This window comes from Oncorhynchus keta, chromosome 34 (assembly GCF_023373465.1).
Source record: "Oncorhynchus keta strain PuntledgeMale-10-30-2019 chromosome 34, Oket_V2, whole genome shotgun sequence".
Classification (NCBI taxonomy): domain Eukaryota; kingdom Metazoa; phylum Chordata; class Actinopteri; order Salmoniformes; family Salmonidae; genus Oncorhynchus; species Oncorhynchus keta.
In genome coordinates, this window is record NC_068454.1 from 6907579 (window position 1) to 6928146 (window position 20568).

Consider the following 20568-nt stretch of genomic DNA (forward strand, 5'->3'; position numbering starts at 1 on the left):
TGAGGAGGATGATGATGATGAGGAGGAGGATGATGATGAGGAGGATGAGGAGGAAGGATGAGAGGAGGATGATGAGGAGGAGGAGGAGGAGGAGGAGGAGGAGGAGGAGGAGGAGGAGGACAATGATGATGAGGAGGGGGAGGAGGAGGAGGATGAGGGGAGGAGGAGGGGATGATGAGAAAGATGAGGAGAGGAGGAGGAGGAGGAGGAGGAGGAGGAGGAGGGGGAGGAGGAGGAGGAGGAGGGGAGGAGGAGGGGGATGATGAGAAAGATGAGGAGAGGAGGATGAGGAGGATGAGGATGAGGAGAGGAGAATGAGAAGGATGAGGAGAGGAGGATGAGGAGGAGGATGGGGAGGAGGAGGAGGATGATGAGGAGGGGGAGGATGAGGAGGATGATGAGGATGAGGAGGGGGAGGAGGAGGATGATGAGGAGGGGGAGGATGAGGAGGATGATGTGGATGAGGAGGGGGAGGAGGAGGATGATGAGGATGATGAGGATGGGGAGGAGGAGGATGATGAGGAGGATGAGGATGATGAGGAGGATGATGAGGAGGAGGATGCCCTCTTATCTGAGTGCTACTGTATTTGTAATCTTATCATTAAGTCAGGAGGGGGGTCAGGATACTTGGCTCTTATCTCACACCATGTTGTGTTAACTTCTACAGTGGTTAACGTGTGTCTGTGTGTGAGCTGATCTAGAATGGGTAAAACCTTACGAACATAATGAAAACACTACTGTAAAAAGACCTCTACACCAGACCTCTCCCTTTCTCTCCCCTGCCTTCTCTTTTACCTCTCTCTCTCTATCTCTGTGTCTCCGTCTCTCTCTCTCTCTCTCTCTCTCTCTCTCTCTCTCTCTCTCTCTCTCTGTATATGTGTCTCTGTGTCTCTCTCTCTCTCTCTGTGTATGTGTCTCTCTCTCTGCCTCTCTTGTCTCTCTCTCTCTCTCTACCCTTTCCTCCATGTCTCTCTCTCTCTTGTGTGTCTCTCTCTCTCTGTGTCTGTGTCTCTCTCTCTCTCTGTGTCTTTGTCTCTGTGTCTCTCTCTCTCTCTGTGTCTGTCTCTCTCTCTCTCTCTCTCTCTCTCTCTCTGTCTGTGTCTCTCTCTCTCTGTGTGTCTGTGTCTCTCTCTCTCTCTGTGTCTGTGTCTCTCTCTCTCTCTGTGTCTCTCTCTCTCTCCGTGTCTGTGTCTCTGTGTCTCTCTCTCACTGTGTCTGTGTCTCTCTCTCTCTCTGTGTCTGTGTCTCTGTCTGTGTCTCTCTCTCTCTCTCTGTGTCTGTGTCTCTCTCTCTGTGTCTGTGTCTGTGTGTCTCTCTCTCTCTGTGTCTGTGTGTCTCTCTCTCTCTGTGTCTGTGTCTCTGTGTCTGTGTCTCTCTCTCTCTCTCTCTGTCTGTGTCTCTCTCTCTCTCTGAGTCTGTGTCTCTCTCTCTCTGTGTCTGTGTCTCTGTGTCTCTGTCTCTCTCTGTGTCTGTGTCTCTCTCTCTCTCTGTGTCTGTGTCTCTGTGTGTCTCTCTCTCTCTCTCTCTCTCTGTATATGTGTCTCTGTGTCTCTCTCTCTCTCTGTGTCTGTGTCTCTCTCTCTCTGTGTCTGTGTCTCTCTCTCTCTCTGTGTCTGTGTCTCTGTGTCTCTCTCTCTCTCTCTCTCTGTCTGTGTCTGTGTCTCTCTCTCTGTGTCTGTGTCTCTGTGTGTCTCTCTCTCTCTCTCTGTATGTGTCTCTCTCTCTGCCTCTCTGTCTCTCTCTCTCTCTCTACCCTTTCCTCCATGTCTCCCTCTCTCTTGTCTCTCTCTCTCTCTCTGTGTCTGTGTCTCTCTCTCTCTGTGTCTGTGTCTCTGTGTCTCTCTCTCTGTATGTGTCTCTGTGTCTCTCTCTCTCTCTGTGTCTGTGTCTGTGTCTCTGTGTCTCTCTCTCTCTCTCTCTCTCTCTCTCTCTCTCTCTCTCTCTGTGTCTGTGTCTCTGTGTCTCTCTCTCTCTGTGTCTGTGTCTCTGTGTCTGTGTCTCTGTGTCTCTCTCTCTCTCTCTATGTGTCTCTGTGTCTCTCTCTCTCTGTGTCTGTGTCTGTGTCTCTGTGTCTCTCTCTCTCTCTCTCTCTCTCTCTCTCTCTCTCTGTGTCTGTGTCTCTGTGTCTCTCTCTCTCTCTGTGTCTGTGTCTGTGTCTCTGTGTCTCTCTCTCTCTCTCTCTCTCTCTCTCTCTCTCTCTGTGTCTGTGTCTGTGTCTCTCTCTCTCTCTGTGTCTGTGTCTCTGTGTCTGTGTCTCTGTGTCTCTCTCTGGGGTGTTCTGCAGCAGAGAAACACATCATGTTGTTATGTAACACTAGGTGTCTTATCCTGTCCTCTGCTCATTGTGCCATTATTATAATATTGCTGGTAATTACAATGTGTCTCTAACACACAGCACATTTCTCCTAATTAAAGTAGCTATCAGCAAAGTCAGCACTAATAGGGGGGTAAGTCAAGTGTTTGTTCGGGGTGGGAGGGGCCAAGAGACCAGAGGTGGCAGAACGGAGTACTCTGGTTGGAGTGTAGGGTTTGTTGTACTCCGTAGAAGTCTGATGTAATCTGGTTGTGTGTCTGTGTGTGTCATATGTGGCTGTGCTGTCTGTCTGGGGGCCTATATGGCTGTGCTGTCTGTCTGGGGGCCTATATGGCTGTGCTGTCTGTCTGGGGGCCTAGCTGTCACATGGTGCAGAGAATGGGAACAACAGCGCCCACCTCAGGGTGGAAAAAAACAAACTCCTACACCCTTCTAATCCACTGGTGCTGAAGCTCCACGCAGCCTGGAGAGAAGTTCTCTACTGTAGACCAGTCAGGTGTCTCTACTGTAGACCCGTCAGGTGTCTCTACTGTAGACCCGTCAGGTGTCTCTACTGTAGACCAGTCAGGTGTCTCTACTGTAGACCAGTCAGGAGTCTCTACTGTAGACCAGTCAGGAGTCTCTACTGTAGACCAGTCATGAGTCTCTACTGTAGACCAGTCAGGGGTCTCTACTGTAGACCAGTCAGGTGTCTCTACTGTAGACCAGTCAGGAGTCTCTACTGTAGACCAGTCAGGAGTCTCTACTGTAGACCAGTCAGGAGTCTCTACTGTAGACCAGTCAGGTGTCTCTACTGTAGACCAGTCAGGTGTCTCTACTGTAGACCAGTCAGGTGTCTCTACTGTAGACCAGTCAGGAGTCTCTACTGTAGACCAGTCATGAGTCTCTACTGTAGACCAGTCAGGTGTCTCTACTGTAGACCAGTCAGGTGTCTCTACTGTAGACCAGTCAGGAGTCTCTACTGTAGACCAGTCAGGTGTCTCTACTGTAGACCAGTCAGGTGTCTCTACTGTAGACCAGTCATGAGTCTCTACTGTAGACCAGTCAGGTGTCTCTACTGTAGACCAGTCAGGTGTCTCTACTGTAGACCAGTCAGGTGTCTCTACTGTAGACCAGTCAGGAGTCTCTACTGTAGACCAGTCAGGTGTCTCTACTGTAGACCAGTCAGGTGTCTCTACTGTAGACCAGTCAGGAGTCTCTACTGTAGACCAGTCAGTCAGGTGTCTCTACTGTAGACCCGTCAGGAGTCTCTACTGTAGACCAGTCAGGTGTCTCTACTGTAGACCAGTCAGTCAGGTGTCTCTACTGTAGACCAGTCAGTCAGGTGTCTCTACTGTAGACCAGTCAGTCAGGTGTCTCTACTGTAGACCAGTCAGTCAGGTGTCTCTACTGTAGACCAGTCAGTCAGGTGTCTCTACTGTAGACCAGTCAATCAGGTGTCTCTACTGTAGACCAGTCAGTCAGGTGTCTCTACTGTAGACCAGTCAGTCAGGTGTCTCTACTGTAGACCAGTCAGTCAGGTGTCTCTACTGTAGACCAGTCAGTCAGGTGTCTCTACTGTAGACCCGTCAGGAGTCTCTACTGTAGACCAGTCAGGTCACTGTAGACCAGTGTGTCTCTACTGTAGACCAGTCAGTCAGGTGTCTCTACTGTAGACCAGTCAGTCAGGTGTCTCTACTGTAGACCAGTCAATCAGGTGTCTCTACTGTAGACCAGTCAGTCAGGTGTCTCTACTGTAGACCAGTCAGTCAGGTGTCTCTACTGTAGACCAGTCAGGTGTCTCTACTGTAGACCAGTCAGTCAGGTGTCTCTACTGTAGACCAGTCAGTCAGATGTCTCTACTGTAGACCAGTCAGGTGTCTCTACTGTAGACCAGTCAGATGTCTCTACTTTATCCCAGTCAGGTGTCTCTACTGTAGACCAGTCAGGTGTCTCTACTGTAGACCAGTCAGTCAGGTGTCTCTACTGTAGACCAGTCAGTCAGATGTCTCTACTGTAGACCAGTCAGGTGTCTCTACTGTAGACCAGTCAGTCAGGTGTCTCTACTGTAGACCAGTCAGGGGTCTCTACTGTAGACCAGTCAGGTGTCTCTACTGTAGACCAGTCAGGTGTCTCTACTGTAGACCAGTCAGTCAGGTGTCTCTACTGTAGACCCGTCAGGAGTCTCTACTGTAGACCAGTCAGGTGTCTCTACTGTAGACCAGTCAGGAGTCTCTACTGTAGACCAGTCAGTCAGGTGTCTCTACTGTAGACCAGGTGTCTCTACTGTAGACCAGTCAGGTGTCTCTACTGTAGACCAGTCAGGGTGTCTCTACTGTAGACCAGTCAGTCAGGTGTCTCTACTGTAGACCAGTCAGTCAGGTGTCTCTACTGTAGACCAGTCAGTCAGGTGTCTCTACTGTAGACCAGTCAGTCAGGTGTCTCTACTGTAGACCAGTCAGGTGTCTCTACTGTAGACCAGTCAGTCAGGTGTCTCTACTGTAGACCAGTCAGTCAGGTGTCTCTACTGTAGACCAGTCAGTCAGGTGTCTCTACTGTAGACCAGTCAGTCAGGTGTCTCTACTGTAGACCCGTCAGGAGTCTCTACTGTAGACCAGTCAGGTGTCTCTACTGTAGACCAGTCAGGTGTCTCTACTGTAGACCAGTCAGTCAGGTGTCTCTACTGTAGACCAGTCAGTCAGGTGTCTCTACTGTAGACCAGTCAATCAGGTGTCTCTACTGTAGACCAGTCAGGTGTCTCTACTGTAGACCAGTCAGGTGTCTCTACTGTAGACCAGTCAGGTGTCTCTACTGTAGACCAGTCAGGTGTCTCTACTGTAGACCAGTCAGGATGTCTCTACTGTAGACCAGTCAGGTGTCTCTACTGTAGACCAGTCAGATGTCTCTACTTTATCCCAGTCAGGTGTCTCTACTGTAGACCAGTCAGGTGTCTCTACTGTAGACCAGTCAGTCAGGTGTCTCTACTGTAGACCAGTCAGTCAGATGTCTCTACTGTAGACCAGTCAGGAGTCTCTACTGTAGACCAGTCAGGTGTCTCTACTGTAGACCAGTCAGGTGTCTCTACTGTAGACCAGTCAGGTGTCTCTACTGTAGACCAGTCAGGTGTCTCTACTGTAGACCAGTCAGGTGTCTCTACTGTAGACCAGTCAGTCAGGTGTCTCTACTGTAGACCAGTCAGGGGTCTCTACTGTAGACCAGTCAGGTGTCTCTACTGTAGACCAGTCAGGTGTCTCTACTGTAGACCAGTCAGTCAGGTGTCTCTACTGTAGACCCGTCAGGAGTCTCTACTGTAGACCAGTCAGGGGTCTCTACTGTAGACCAGTCAGGTGTCTCTACTGTAGACACTCCATTAGGGGCCGAGGTGAGAAGGGCCACGGGTTCCTACTACAGCTCTCTCTCTCACACACATCTGTTTTCCTCATCTATCTGATCCCCCCTTTCTTTCCCTTTTAACTTTGGCGTCATTTTTTAAGGGACGCATTTCTCTTTTCCTTCTCTGTCTTTCTCACCTCTTATTCCCCTCTCCGTCTCGGACTCCCTCTCTCTCTTTTTCTGAAACTGGATCCTCCTGTCTCTCTTTCCCTGAACCCCGCATTCCATCTGTTTCCCTGAACCCTGCATTCCATCTGTTTCCCTGAACCCTGCATTCCATCTGTTTTCATGAACCCGCATTCCATCTCTGTTTCCCTGAACCCAGCATTCCATCTGTTTCCCTGAACCCAGCATTCCATCTCTGTTTCCCTGAACCCAGCATTCCATCTCTGTTTCCCTGAACCCAGCATTCCATCTCTGTTTCCCTGAACCCCGTATTCCATCTCTGTTTCCCTGAACCCTGCATTCCATCTCTGTTTCCCTGAACCCAGCATTCCATCTCTGTTTCCCTGAACCCAGCATTCCATCTCTGTTTCCCTGAACCCAGCATTCCATCTCTGTTTCCCTGAACCCCGTATTCCATCTCTGTTTCCCTGAACCCTGCATTCCATCTCTGTTTCCCTGAACCCTGCATTCCATCTCTGTTTCCCTGAACCCTGCATTCCATCTCTGTTTCCCTGAACCCCGTATTCCATCTCTGTTTCCCTGAACCCTGCATTCCATCTCTCCCTCTCTCTATCTGTTTTTCCTAAAGCCTGGCTTGCTATTTATGTGGCCCGCAACATAAGCCTGCTGCTCCTCTACCCCAGTGTTGTAAGAAAACACTGAAAAGAGGGAGGATAACCAAGGAGCGGACTATAGAGAGATGGAACACCACACAGAGGGAGGATGGAGGATAACCAAGGAGCAGACTAGAGAGAGATGGAACACCACACAGAGGGAGGAGGGAGGATAACCAAGGAGCGGACTAGAGAGAGATGGAACACCACACAGAGGGAGGAGGGAGGATAACCAAGGAGCGGACTATAGAGAGATGGAACACCACACAGAGGGAGGAGGGAGGATAACCAAGGAGCGGACTATAGAGAGATGGAACACCACACAGAGGGAGGATAACCAAGGAGCAGACTATAGAGAGATGGAACACCACACAGAGGGAGGAGGGAGGATAACCATGGAGCGGACTATAGAGAGATGGAACACCACACAGAGGGAGGATAACCAAGGAGCGGACTATAGAGGGATGGAACACCACACAGAGGGAGGATAACCAAGGAGCGGACTATAGAGGGATGGAACACCACACAGAGGGAGGATAACCAAGGAGCGGACTATAGAGAGATGGAACACCACACAGAGGGAGGATAACCAAGGAGCGGACTATAGAGAGATGGAACACCACACAGAGGGAGGATAACCAAGGAGCGGACTATAGAGAGATGGAACACCACACAGAGGGAGGATAACCAAGGAGCGGACTATAGAGAGATGGAACACCACACAGAGGGAGGATAACCAAGGAGCGGACTATAGAGAGATGGAACACCACACAGAGGGAGGAGGGAGGATAACCAAGGAGCGGACTATAGAGAGATGGAACACCACACAGAGGGAGGAGGGAGGATAACCAAGGAGCAGACTATAGAGAGATGGAACACCACACAGAGGGAGGATAACCAAGGAGCGGACTATAGAGAGATGGAACACCACACAGAGGGAGGATAACCAAGGAGCGGACTATAGAGAGATGGAACACCACACAGAGGGAGGAGGGAGGATAACCAAGGAGCAGACTAGAGAGAGATGGAACACCACACAGAGGGAGGATAACCAAGGAGCGGACTATAGAGAGATGGAACACCACACAGAGGGAGGATAACCAAGGAGCGGACTATAGAGAGATGGAACACCACACAGAGGGAGGATAACCAAGGAGCGGACTATAGAGAGATGGAACACCACACAGAGGGAGGAGGGAGGATAACCAAGGAGCAGACTAGAGAGAGATGGAACACCACACAGAGGGAGGATAACCAAGGAGCGGACTATAGAGAGATGGAACACCACACAGAGGGAGGAGGGAGGATAACCAAGGAGCAGACTATAGAGAGATGGAACACCACACAGAGGGAGGATAACCAAGGAGCGGACTATAGAGAGATGGAACACCACACAGAGGGAGGAGGGAGGATAACCAAGGAGCGGACTATAGAGAGATGGAACACCACACAGAGGGAGGATAACCAAGGAGCGGACTATAGAGAGATGGAACACCACACAGAGGGAGGATAACCAAGGAGCAGACTATAGAGAGATGGAACACCACACAGAGGGAGGATAACCAAGGAGCGGACTATAGAGAGATGGAACACCACACAGAGGGAGGATAACCAAGGAGCGGACTGGAGAGAGATGGAACACCACACAGAGGGAGGATAACCAAGGAGCGGACTATAGAGAGATGGAACACCACACAGAGGGAGGATAACCAAGGAGCGGACTATAGAGAGATGGAACACCACACAGAGGGAGGATAACCAAGGAGCAGACTATAGAGAGATGGAACACCACACAGAGGGAGGATAACCAAGGAGCGAACTATAGAGAGATGGAACACCACACAGAGGGAGGATAACCAAGGAGCGGACTATAGAGAGATGGAACACCACACAGAGGGAGGAGGGAGGATAACCAAGGAGCGGACTATAGAGGGATGGAACACCACACAGAGGGAGGATAACCAAGGAGCGGACTATAGATAGATGGAACACCACACAGAGGGAGGAGGGAGGATAACCAAGGAGCGGACTATAGAGAGATGGAACACCACACAGAGGGAGGAGGGAGGATAACCAAGGAGCGGACTATAGAGAGATGGAACACCACACAGAGGGAGGATAACCAAGGAGCGGACTATAGAGAGATGGAACACCACACAGAGGGAGGATAACCAAGGAGCGGACTATAGAGAGATGGAACACCACACAGAGGGAGGAGGGAGGATAACCAAGGAGCGGACTATAGAGAGATGGAACACCACACAGAGGGAGGAGGGAGGATAACCAAGGAGCGGACTATAGAGAGATGGAACACCACACAGAGGGAGGATAACCAAGGAGCGGACTATAGAGAGATGGAACACCACACAGAGGGAGGATAACCAAGGAGCGGACTATAGAGAGATGGAACACCACACAGAGGGAGGAGGGAGGATAACCAAGGAGCGGACTATAGAGAGATGGAACACCACACAGAGGGAGGAGGGAGGATAACCAAGGAGCGGACTATAGAGAGATGGAACACCACACAGAGGGAGGATAACCAAGGAGCGGACTATAGAGAGATGGAACACCACACAGAGGGAGGATAACCAAGGAGCGGACTATAGAGAGATGGAACACCACACAGAGGGAGGATAACCAAGGAGCAGACTATAGAGAGATGGAACACCACACAGAGGGAGGATAACCATGGAGCGGACTGGAGAGAGATGGAACACCACACAGAGGGAGGATAACCAAGGAGCGGACTATAGAGAGATGGAACACCACACAGAGGGAGGATAACCAAGGAGCGGACTATAGAGAGATGGAACACCACACAGAGGGAGGAGGGAGGATAACCAAGGAGCGGACTATAGAGAGATGGAACACCACACAGAGGGAGGATAACCATGGAGCGGACTATAGAGAGATGGAACACCACACAGAGGGAGGATAACCAAGGAGCAGACTATAGAGAGATGGAACACCACACAGAGGGAGGATGGAGGAGGGAGGAGGGAGGAGGGGGTATACTGCAGTGTCTGACTTTCAATCATCAGCCCAATATTGAGATGCATTAGTCTAAGAGACAATGAGAAGAGACAAGGGCTAGCATGAGTTAATCCAGCCACTCTGCCACGCTGTTACCTCCTCACTCTCTCCCTCTCTCCTCCTCACTCTCTTTCTCCCTCTCTCCTCCTCACTCTCTCTCTCTCTTTATCCCTCTCTCCTCCTCACTCTCTCCCTCTCTCCTCCTCGCTCTCTCCCTCTCTCCTCCTCACTCTCTTTCTCTCTCTCCTCCTCACTCTCTCTCTCTCTTTATCCCTATCTCTCCCTCTCTCCTCCTCACTCTCTCCCTCTCTCCTCCTCACTCTCTCTCTCTTTATCCCAATCTCTGCCTCTCTCCTCCTCACTCTCTCTTTATCCCTCTCTCCTCCTCGCTCTCTCTCCTCCTCCTCACTCTCTCGCTCTCTTTATCCCTCTCTCCCTCTCTCCTCCTCACTCTCTCTCTCTCTCTATCCCTATCTCTCCCTCTCTCCTCCTCGCTCTCTCTCTCCTCCTCACTCTCTTTATCCCTATCTCTCCCTCTCTCCTCCTCGCTCTCTCTATATATATACCTTCGGCCCAACGTTCGTCCTCTAATCCAGGCCTATGTATGCCTCCTCAGCCCAGCAATAATTACCTCACAACTCCTAGAGGCCCACTCTCCTCAGCCCAGCCATAATTACCCCACGACTCCTAGAGGCCCATCCTTTCTGCACTCACTTCCTGCTTCCCGATTTTCATAAATGACGATCTTAATCTTCAACTTTTCTTCCGGGCGTTGTCATGGGAGACATGTCTATTGAACCCTTCCTCTCAGTACACTGTGTTAACACGGGATGTTTCCACTCTCCTCCCCTCAATCCCTCTCTTTCTTGTCCTCCCTTTCTTTGTCTTTCTATTTTCTCTCCTCAATCCCAGCCCTAACCCCACACTCCCTTCCACGCTAGACTGAGAGCTAAAGTTAAATAAGGGGAGTTATTTTCTTTACGTTCCTTTCTTTCCAGAGAGAGAGAGAGAGAGAGAGAGAGAGAGAGAGAGAGAGAGAGAGAGAGAGAGAGAGAGAGAGAGAGAGAAAATCAGTGGGGACCCCCTGGGTAGTTTGGTGATGTGGGTAAGATGGATGGAGGGGCGAGGGCAACATTACAACATTTAGCCTGTCCTCGTCACTCATTCATAGTGGATCTACATCTTCTCTCTCCCCCTATTCACAAAAGGAGGCATAGATGTGCCCCCGTCTCCCACAAAGGCCCTGGGTTCTATGTAATCTCTTAATGAACTGCACTGGAGAAGAGGGACTGTTCCTTCACATAAACCGTGTAAAGCAGACCTCCCTTTTGTTTCTTGCACCCAACTACAAAATGGATTACTAGAGGAAGGGGTCATGGGGGAGTTGGGGGTCTGGTCTTTCTGAGGAGGCTCGGTCGTAAAGTAGTACAACTGTAAAGTAGTAAAGTAGTATGGTAGTAAAACTGTAAAGTTGTATGATAGTAAAGTAGTATGGTAGTGAAGTAGTAAAGTAGTATGGTAGTAAAGTAGTAAAGTAGTAAACTACGTAGTAGTATGATAGTAAAGTAGTAAAGTAGTAAAGTAGTAAAGTAGTATGGTAGTAAAGTAGTAAAGTAGTATGGTAGTAAAGTAGTAAAGTAGTATGGTAGTAAAGTAGTAAAGTAGTAAACTATGTAGTAGTATGATAGTAAAGTAGTAAAGTAGTATGGTAGTAAAGTAGTAAAGTAGTAAACTACGTAGTAGTATGATAGTAAAGTAGTAAAGTAGTAAAGTAGTATGATAGTAAAGTAGTAAAGTAGTAAAGTAGTATGATAGTAAAGTAGTAAAGTAGTAAAGTAGTATGATAGTAAAGTAGTAAAGTAGTAAAGTAGTAAAGTAGTATGATAGTAAAGTAGTAAAGTAGTATGATAGTAAAGTAGTAAAGTAGTATGATAGTAAAGTAGTAAAGTAGTATGATAGTAAAGTAGTAAAGTAGTAAAGTAGTATGATAGTAAAATAGTAAAGTAGTATGGTAGTAAAGTAGTAAAGTAGTATGGTAGTAAAGTAGTAAAGTAGTAAAGTAGTATGATAGTAAAGTAGTAAAGTAGTAAAGTAGTATGGTAGTAAAGTAGTAAAGTAGTATGATAGTAAAGTAGTAAAGTAGTAGAACTGTATACACACACACTACATATACACACACACTACAGATACACACACACTACAGATACACACACACTACAGATACACACACACTACATATACCCACACACTGCATATATACACACACTACAGATACACACACAGTGCAGACACACACACAGTACAGACACACACACAGTACAGACACACACACAGTACAGACACACACACACACAGACCACAGAGTGCATAGTTCCAACCTTTTCCACTCTCTCAGCCTACACACAAACCTTAAAGGCAAAGCATGGCCCATTGTAACACCCCTTCCTGAATGTTAAGAAGAACACTACTCAAACTCCTAGCGAGAAAGACTCAACATATTGTTGTATGTGAGAATCAAACATGTTTACGCTCTTTTAGTAAGCCTGCAAATCTTACATCTTTGAAAGTTTGAAATTACAATTCAGTCGAATGTTTTACAGATCTGTTGTCTTATAAGGCTAGACATTCAACATGCATTTTAGGCTGTATTTTAACAAGGCCCAATAGGACTGAGTACTGTAGGCATAAATGTTCCTGTCTACACAATAGTGTCTATATGACAACAGAATGATGACATCACCTCACCTGATCATCAGCTTTGAACTCGTCACCCAGACAGAACGTAAAGAATGTGCACACAAGCTAATTCCGTGGAATGCCCGCTGTCTTTGTGGGCCCCTAGTTTAACGCCTATGCTTGCTTCGAGGGTGAACACTTTATTTTCAATAGGAAGAGTAACATACCACGCTGAATGACACACAGCGATTTTTAAAGGCATGCATTTACTGCTATAAATGAAGAATGTTCCGTTTAAAATATATAAAATATAGGTTATTTCTACAAGCATATTACTATATTTTTTGGAGGACTAGGCCTACAACAAAAAGTTAAGATAGATTAGAAGATAGACTTTGAAAGGCACATAGGCTAGGTAAGGTCTACTACACCTGTTGTATTCTGCGCACGTGACAAGTAAACTTTGATTTGGTATAGGCCACCAATTCATTAATTGGCTGATTATTTGATGATGTCCGAAATGAACAATGTTTTTTTATTGGTGTTGTTTTTACACTCAATTCGACAACAATGTGTCACGACGGAGGTTAAAAGTTTGCTTAAATAAAGTCACACTGCACTTCGAGTGTGTGACCAACTGCTTAATGCAATGCAGGCGTCATTGCGACTTGTTGTATCCGCGTCAATCGTCTCGCAACCGTGCTGCAGACCCACTCAAATCCTCGCCTCCCCCACCTTCAGCCAAACCATAATCTAATGAGTGTCCTTCCGTTTTATCTCCATATCTTCATCTCACTCGCTCCAGGCTGATGTAATGATTTCAAATGATGTACCGTAAATTGCGGGTCTAAAATACATAGAAATACGCATTTGGTAGATATTTACAGACGTTTCATTGACAACGATTCCTGCCAATCATCGATCTTCCTGCTAAATGCCAACGCTTGTTGCTACCACCAGTACACAGCCACAAAAGCCTACAGGCAAGTCAGACCGCTATATACGCATGCGGCATAGCAACTGTTCCGTAGGATCCAAGCTCAACAGCAAAAACTGAAATCCTCTCATGAATTCCGACGATTAAATGCCACAGCAATAAAGTCAACGCGGTCAGATCTGGAACGTCTGAAGGTTCTCTGACGAGAGAAGAGCGCACATCCATAAAGCCTTTGACTATCAATCATGAAGTCAAATCTACAATGGCCACCTGTTAGTCTATCTGTCATAACATTCCCGATACCACTTGTTTCATGTGTATTTATTCAGGCCTGGTTAGGAGGGAGAGGGGGGGGGGGTACCTGGGGAATGCAAGCTCCTTGTTGAATTGAAGCCAAAAGTAAAATTATTAAGCAAATCCGAGTTACGCCATGTGGAAATTGGCACAAAGAGGAGAGCCACACCATTGGGGTTTGACCCCCCTGAAATTCCTCGTCTGAGGTCGCGATGTTTAATGCATAATTCAACTCTTCATTTTCATGGCGCTGGTTTGAGTTAGTTGATGGTTGTAAATGAAAAGGGAATAAATAATAATAATAAAGTTTTTTTTAATTCAGTAGTGATTATACGATCATACTTCTTCACATACTATATATACCCTTTTATACTGTATGTAGATGCTAAAATCAATGCGGTGTACTAATTCAGACAGGGCCCCATGCTGTATATTATAGAGTTGAATAGGCCTACCAAACAAAATCATTGGTCGATAGAACAACTACAGCGCACTAAAGCTAGTGTCAGCTAATAGGACCTGTGGTCTAACTTTCTGTGAATAATTTACAATGACAAAATATGTCATACATGTATTTTCATATTGTCTTGGGTGCGTATAATGTTATTTATTCAAACGTGTGCGGAAGAGCTGAAAATAAACAAACATACGTGGAAGGGTATGTTATAGGTCTCCATTTGTGTTCAAAATATTGAAATATTACGATCTCCCATAATTTGGTGAAGTATATCTGACTATTATTGACCAAAGAAGTGGATCGTGAATGTTTTATTTATTTTTTAAGTAAGTCTGTCTGAACTGTCACCACGTCGTGTTTTATACGCAGACTTTCTGTAAACAACTGACCATTCAAACATCTACAGTAAACACTTACGAAATAATAGAAAACTACAAAATAACGCACTAGCATTCATCAATTCGCTTTCAACAGAGATTTTGTATCGCCTATGTACGTCTCAGTACGTTACCACCTTCGCCCGATGCGTGGCCGTCGGCGCAAAACCGCTTCAACGCAACAACAAAACAAAAAACTCCATAAAATGTATGTCAATTAGCTATTCTATGAATATAACCTTTAGGGAATATTACAGCTATCATGTTAGGTATGTATATGGACACCTTGTTTATACGATAACGTGACAAGCCTTATTTAGAAAGGTCATGGACTGCGCTAAATCATGTCTTTACACAAAATCAATTCAATTCGATATACATGCTATTTCCCCGTGTTGAATGAGTGTGGTGTCCGCGTGCTTCACTTACTTTGTATTTGTTTTGTTCCAATATATGGCGTCCATAATTATCGCCCTGGTCAAGATCACCTTGCACGCAATAAACAAAACTCCTACATAATATCTCCACATCGAGTCCCCCATTATTACGGTCTTTCGGGAGGATCACAATCCGATCCGAAATTATATGTCCAAAAAAAAGAGACGTGAAACGCCCCAAGAGAATGACTGGGGCAATTAAACTCTATATCACGATCTGAAAATGGGGAGAGAGGAAAAAAAAGGGACGAAATAGTGAATGCGTAAAAACAATCAAATGTAGTGCATCTCCAAGAAAGAACCTGCTGCCGAGTTAGTCCCTTTACCCGAACACCTCGGGAATACAAAACCAAAGGTGCAAAGCAGTCTCATTCAGAGAGAAGAAGAAGATAGCGCGTTAATATTCTCCCTCAGCGAGCCGACCTGAGCACAGGGTACATTCCTCACAACAGAAAGGCGACCCTGTCACAGCCGTTGTCCACTTCCACGAGCGCAGAAGCAAAGAATAAATCCCCCGTTTGTCAGGTTCTTGGTAAAACCAGTTAAGGTACCAATCCAAAGTGCGCGAGCCTCCTTCTCGAATAACAGCAGGAAAGACAGAAAGAGAGAGATCGGCTCGAGACACAGTATTCCCTTTAGAGCTGGGTGGTCGTGAGCAAACTGGCTGCAAATCAATTGTGGATGAGAGTAGAAAAATCAATGATATCGGATGAAGAAAAATAAATATCAAATATGACAATGAAATAAAATAAAAAATCAAGTCAAATGAAAGTTGTCATACTATGGGTCCATTTCGGTTACAAATGAACTGCTGTGGTTTGAATCCTGCAGATCCGAATGAAATGCTTTGGCGAAAACGTATAGCGATGCTTGAATGCTTGAATGCTGCGCAGAGCCTGTATTGCAAGTAACTGCAACTGACCGGGATTCAGAATATTTGGCAGAGCATGTTTTACAGTGACTCCGCCCACGTTGCTCCTCATTGGGCACTTGTCCGAAAGTCAATAGGAATACTCCTGTCAATCAAACGAGGCAACTCGGCGACTGGTTCAACTGCAAAGCAGCAGTATTAGCGAATGGGATAGAATTGGAGAAAGCAGTCAAATGACGTTATATTGTATTAATAGTGCATTGACCAAGATAGAAATTGTATCTCAAAAACGATCTTTAAAATAAAGTGTAATAGGCATGACACTTAGGCTATAGTGTTCTCAGAACATCGCTTTAGGCAACACGATGTAGGTCACCAGGGGATGTGATGTCAAGAATATTTAAGCAGCTGATTTTTTTAAACATTTAAATTTAACTTGTATTTAACTTGAGGGGAAAAGGTGACTCGGATCTTTATTTGTAATAGGTAACCTCGCACATTTGCGAACACTTGATTTATTTGCTTGATGACATTCCTATATTATTATTATCAAAATACTCCACAGAACAATATCCACACAACATTCACGACGTGTGTAATATTGTAGGGCCTAAGTTAGAATGTATATGAAATGTCCCACATTGGGACCCACATCAACCGCCTCAAAAGACAAGACGTTGAAGGCAACTGTTTTGCAAAAGGCAACAGCGCACACTAGCGGATGCTCGCTTGGAGAAGGGTGAGTGGACGTTTTGAACAATCGAATATTTATTTTAATAGCCTTTTATGCAAATGCTTGATCAATATTGACCAATAAGTCATTCAAAGAGAGAATCCGAATCTTTATTATCGATAATTATGTAATTTATCATAAACCAATATGGCTATTTATAAAACACAAATCTTTGGTTTATGGTTTCAGTGTTTGATTATTTTCTAACTCGAATTCTTTATTTAATTATTAGGCTATAATTATTATAATAATTATTGTCATTATTATCATTAAGTTATTACAAACTTACCACCACCAGTCTACAACAATGGGATTTCTAGATATTAGGCCTACAGACCAAAATGCGCATAATTTTTTTTAGGAGAATCTCCTAATGGCACCTAAAATGTACTTTTATAGTAAATTGAGTCAGCTCAAGGTAACCTGTAATTAGTGTAATGGCCGCAGATTTGATGAGCCATTTCAACCCACACACATTTTCAAACTAAATTACATGTGTCTGTCCAAACGTGTGACGTTTTCACACTTTCGAATAGGTTACTTTAGTCAGTGTTATATTTAAGGCTACAGTTGCTTACTGCACTGCTTGTTTAGCTGATAACATGGGTTGTAGTCTCACGAGATAGATCATTTGGGGACCAGGGTGGAATGCGCCTGCGGTGCTGGGGTTCCGATCCTCTGGACTAGAATCAACACACCGCGAAAGTGAGACTTTACCGACCAGTCTACGCGGATAGAATGCCCGCCGTCAAATGTAGGTTTATTTGGCGAAGATTAGGCTAAAGAACATATGATAAATTCAAACGAAAGATGAACGAACGGTTAAGGAGGAATAATAAAATATCGAAATAAACATGTGAATGTTATAAAGTAACTAACGGACGCTTGTGCTTACAAAGTGCAAAGGTAAAACGTTTCATCTTAATTGTATGAGTCTACAGAATGTAAAGTAAACTAATAAAAAAGTGAAACCTATATAGACGTTTGGTCCTTTTACCTGAATAAACATAAGGAAGTGTAATGGAATAGTGTCAGTATTGCAGATAATGTGCTGCCTTCGGGAGAAGAGAGGAAGCGGCGAGTTCCTCAGTCTTAAAAATATCCCCCCTATTAGCCGTAAACAATCGGTAGTGATTGCTCTGCGCCTTTTCCTGGGTAGGCTATCAGTCAGCAAGTCTAGCAAGGAATCGGAAAATACACACAAACTCTCATCAACACATTGGTTAAGTTTCCGAATAGTACACTGTTAAACACATTCAGCTTGAATATATAAATATATTGTAAGACAAGATGATTGGACCGTTTTGTTATTCGGCATATGTAAGTCGCTCTGGTTAAGAGCGTCTGATAAAATTACTGTCAAATGTACCAATAATAAAATAGGTCCATTGAGAATTAGTCCTGTTCTGAAATGTTTTATAATAATCATAATACATTTGTTGCCAGGAATTATGTCTCCTTATAAAACAGCAAAACGTAAAACACAAGACGGTTCAATAAAGTGAGACTATTTCAAGAAACATAGTCGTATTATATTGTCATTATTATTAGTAGTATTATTATCATAATTTAGGGGCAGTTTTCCCGGACACATATTAAGAATTGTCCTAGTCTTTAAAAAAAAATGCTCTTTAAACGGAGATTGATCTTTTTTATTCCTATTCAAGTGAAACGGGCCCATGTCGTTTAGCTTGAAATTAGTCCTGTCATACTTTCAAACGTTCCGTCTCCAATCAGCCTGGAATTGCATTACTAGGTGATAAAAAGCCTTCATTAACACTAGGCCTAAATCATAGCGTTGTTAAAAGATAAACATTCATAGTAATGTGTGTGAAATGTTTAAATATATTTCTCTTGGCTTAAATAGAAAATATAAATGGCTTAAATTGAATGTAATGTGTAGCCATCATTGACCGTGTCTGTCTGCTGTAAGCTAGCTGGAAAAAACACTTTTTCGGCAAAGTAATTTAGGCAGAAAATGTAATGGAAAATGCTGGTCCTTTGTGTTACTTTAATCATTAGAGGCTATTGTACTGCAGCCTACTTCAAACAAACAACATTGAATAGACTTGATGTGGCTAAACTTTCCTTTTTTTTCTCTCACTTCAAAGGCCCGCTAACTAGCGGGGTTATAATGGTCGAACCTCTGTTTATTCAGTTTCTCTCGTCTTTGGTGTTACCAACATTACACGGAGAACATCTCGGGTCTATGGGTGGGTGTCCTGAACCTGTAACGGGATAAAACATAGTCCTGCTGAACTCACTATGCATGCACCCTGTCGCTGAAAACCCAAGTAAACACACTTGTCATTTAAAGTGACCTATACTATAATGTTCCAAAGTCTTCCCCGACCTAATGCTTCGTTTCAACGCTGATGGGTACTTTCAGATGTGTTACAAGCTCTTAGTTTCTGTGTGCGTGTTCGAGAGAGAGAGAACGTCACTGTCTCCAATTACCCGGGTTTAAAAGCAGAGGTTCCATCCAGCACGAACATGGTGGTTATTTAAGGATGTACGGTGTCTCTCACGTCCAGGATTTGGCATGTCAAACATTTTATTTGAAGCTTTTGGCACGACGTCCTGTGTGTGATCCACCTGGAAGTTCGGTGACCGAGACTCCAGTCAGTTCGCGTCTTCCAAAGAATCATTGTCTTGAATTCACATCACTGCTAAGATCAACTGTCCAAATACACAAACGAATTTATTTTAAAAATGCAAATTGTTTCATCGTCTTCATTCCTAAAATCAAATCAATCTTATCATAAATCAAATGTCTTTATAAAGCCCTTTTTACATCAGCTGATATCACAAAGTGCTGTATAGAAACCCAGCCTTAAACTCCAAACAGAAAGCATTGCAGATGTAGAAGCACGGTGGCTAGGAAAAACTACCTAGAAAGGCTGGAACCTAGGAAGAAACCTAGAGAGGAACCAGGCTCTGAGGGGTGACCAGTCCTCTTCTGGTTGTGCCGGGTGGAGATTATAAGAGTACATGGCCATTAAGGCCAGATTGTTCTTCAATATGTTCAAACGTTCATCGACGCTAAAGGTTACAGTAGATAAATGAAACAGGCACAACGTTAAAAACGGTTGTTTTTAAACAAACCAAAAAAAATCCCCCTGTAATGTGGCTCATTGGAGAAAATCCTATGAGAAAATCCATGAGCAAGTAGTGATGCACTAGCTAGTTTTCCATCCAATTGGGCGACAGATTTACATGCAAATATTATAATATTTACATGAAGAAAATATGAGCATTTTCCACACCAGTGGCGTTTTTACCAAACTGAGTTGATGGGGAGGAAATAATCAGGTTACGAACAGAGTGTGCTCCAAAAAAACACCCCCCCTTAAAAAAAAAAAAAAATCTACCTTTTCCCCATTCAATTGTATTTTATTTAACTCGTGTTCATGTACCGAATACAAATCTAACGTTCAATGTGTTTCAACACTACCAATAGTTTTGTTTACAAAAACGGTTGCTTTAAAACAGCTAAATGTGCCCACTCTGGTCTCGAGACGTACGCTCTCGCCAACAGCTCGCAGATTCAGTGCTTGAAGGCTAGACTACATGATCTCGTATAGACTAATAAACTGCATGATTTTCCGTAGTGAGAGGACCACAACCACATCATCGTGCTCATAAGGGTAGCCTAGTGGTTAGAGCGTTGGACTAGTAAAATAAAGGGGTTTAAACCAACATTTTCGCTAACTGGCTGGCCATTCTCTCGCATAATACAAGTTACTGACACAAAAAGACCACACCATGTCGAATGAACAAATGTCAGCATTCATCAAATTGTACCCAAAACGTCCTATTACCGTCACATCCTTCCTGATTTTAATATATGGACTTCACTTGCATAGAAATGGGGTTATTGGCGGTTTACACATGCAGCCCAATTCTGATATTCCCATAATTGGTATTTTGACCAATTAGATCATTTTGTCATCAATTGACCAACGGGAAATAACCATTGAACGGAAGACACAATCCCGAGACAGTTGTATGCATTCAATGGATTTATTGGTAAATTGTTCAGCCCCCATTAACAAGTTGGGGGAAATTACCACAAGACAAATTTCACTTACTCATGGAGCCCCTTTTACCAGAGGTCAGTCATACATACTGTCACACTCACTCTCTCACACACACTCTCTCTCACACTCTCTCACACTCTCTGTCAGACCTAAACCATGTACCTAGTCAATCTTACCTGGACTTGGACGGGGAGTTGACGGGGACCCTAACAGGGGGGGGTTAATATACTACACAAGCTAAGGAG

At 44.8% G+C, this 20568-nt stretch overlaps 1 protein-coding gene across 48 annotated transcripts in view; it reads right to left on the bottom strand.

The window, feature by feature from the left end:
• Positions 1–15585, bottom strand: part of LOC118376180 (ephrin-B2a-like) — a 44742-nt gene extending 29157 nt beyond the window's left edge. For 47 of the 48 annotated variants that reach the window (XM_052492811.1, XM_052492810.1, XM_052492809.1 and 44 more), the window contains exon 1: positions 14672–15585. In XM_052492811.1, the coding sequence (XP_052348771.1) occupies positions 14672–14784 (113 nt within the window). In that variant the 5' untranslated portion in view covers positions 14785–15585. Of the gene's footprint in view, positions 1–12246; positions 13334–14671 lie in introns of those variants that run through there. The other variant, XM_052492813.1, reaches the window with a different exon arrangement.
• Between the last annotated feature and the right edge of the window lie 4983 nt (positions 15586–20568).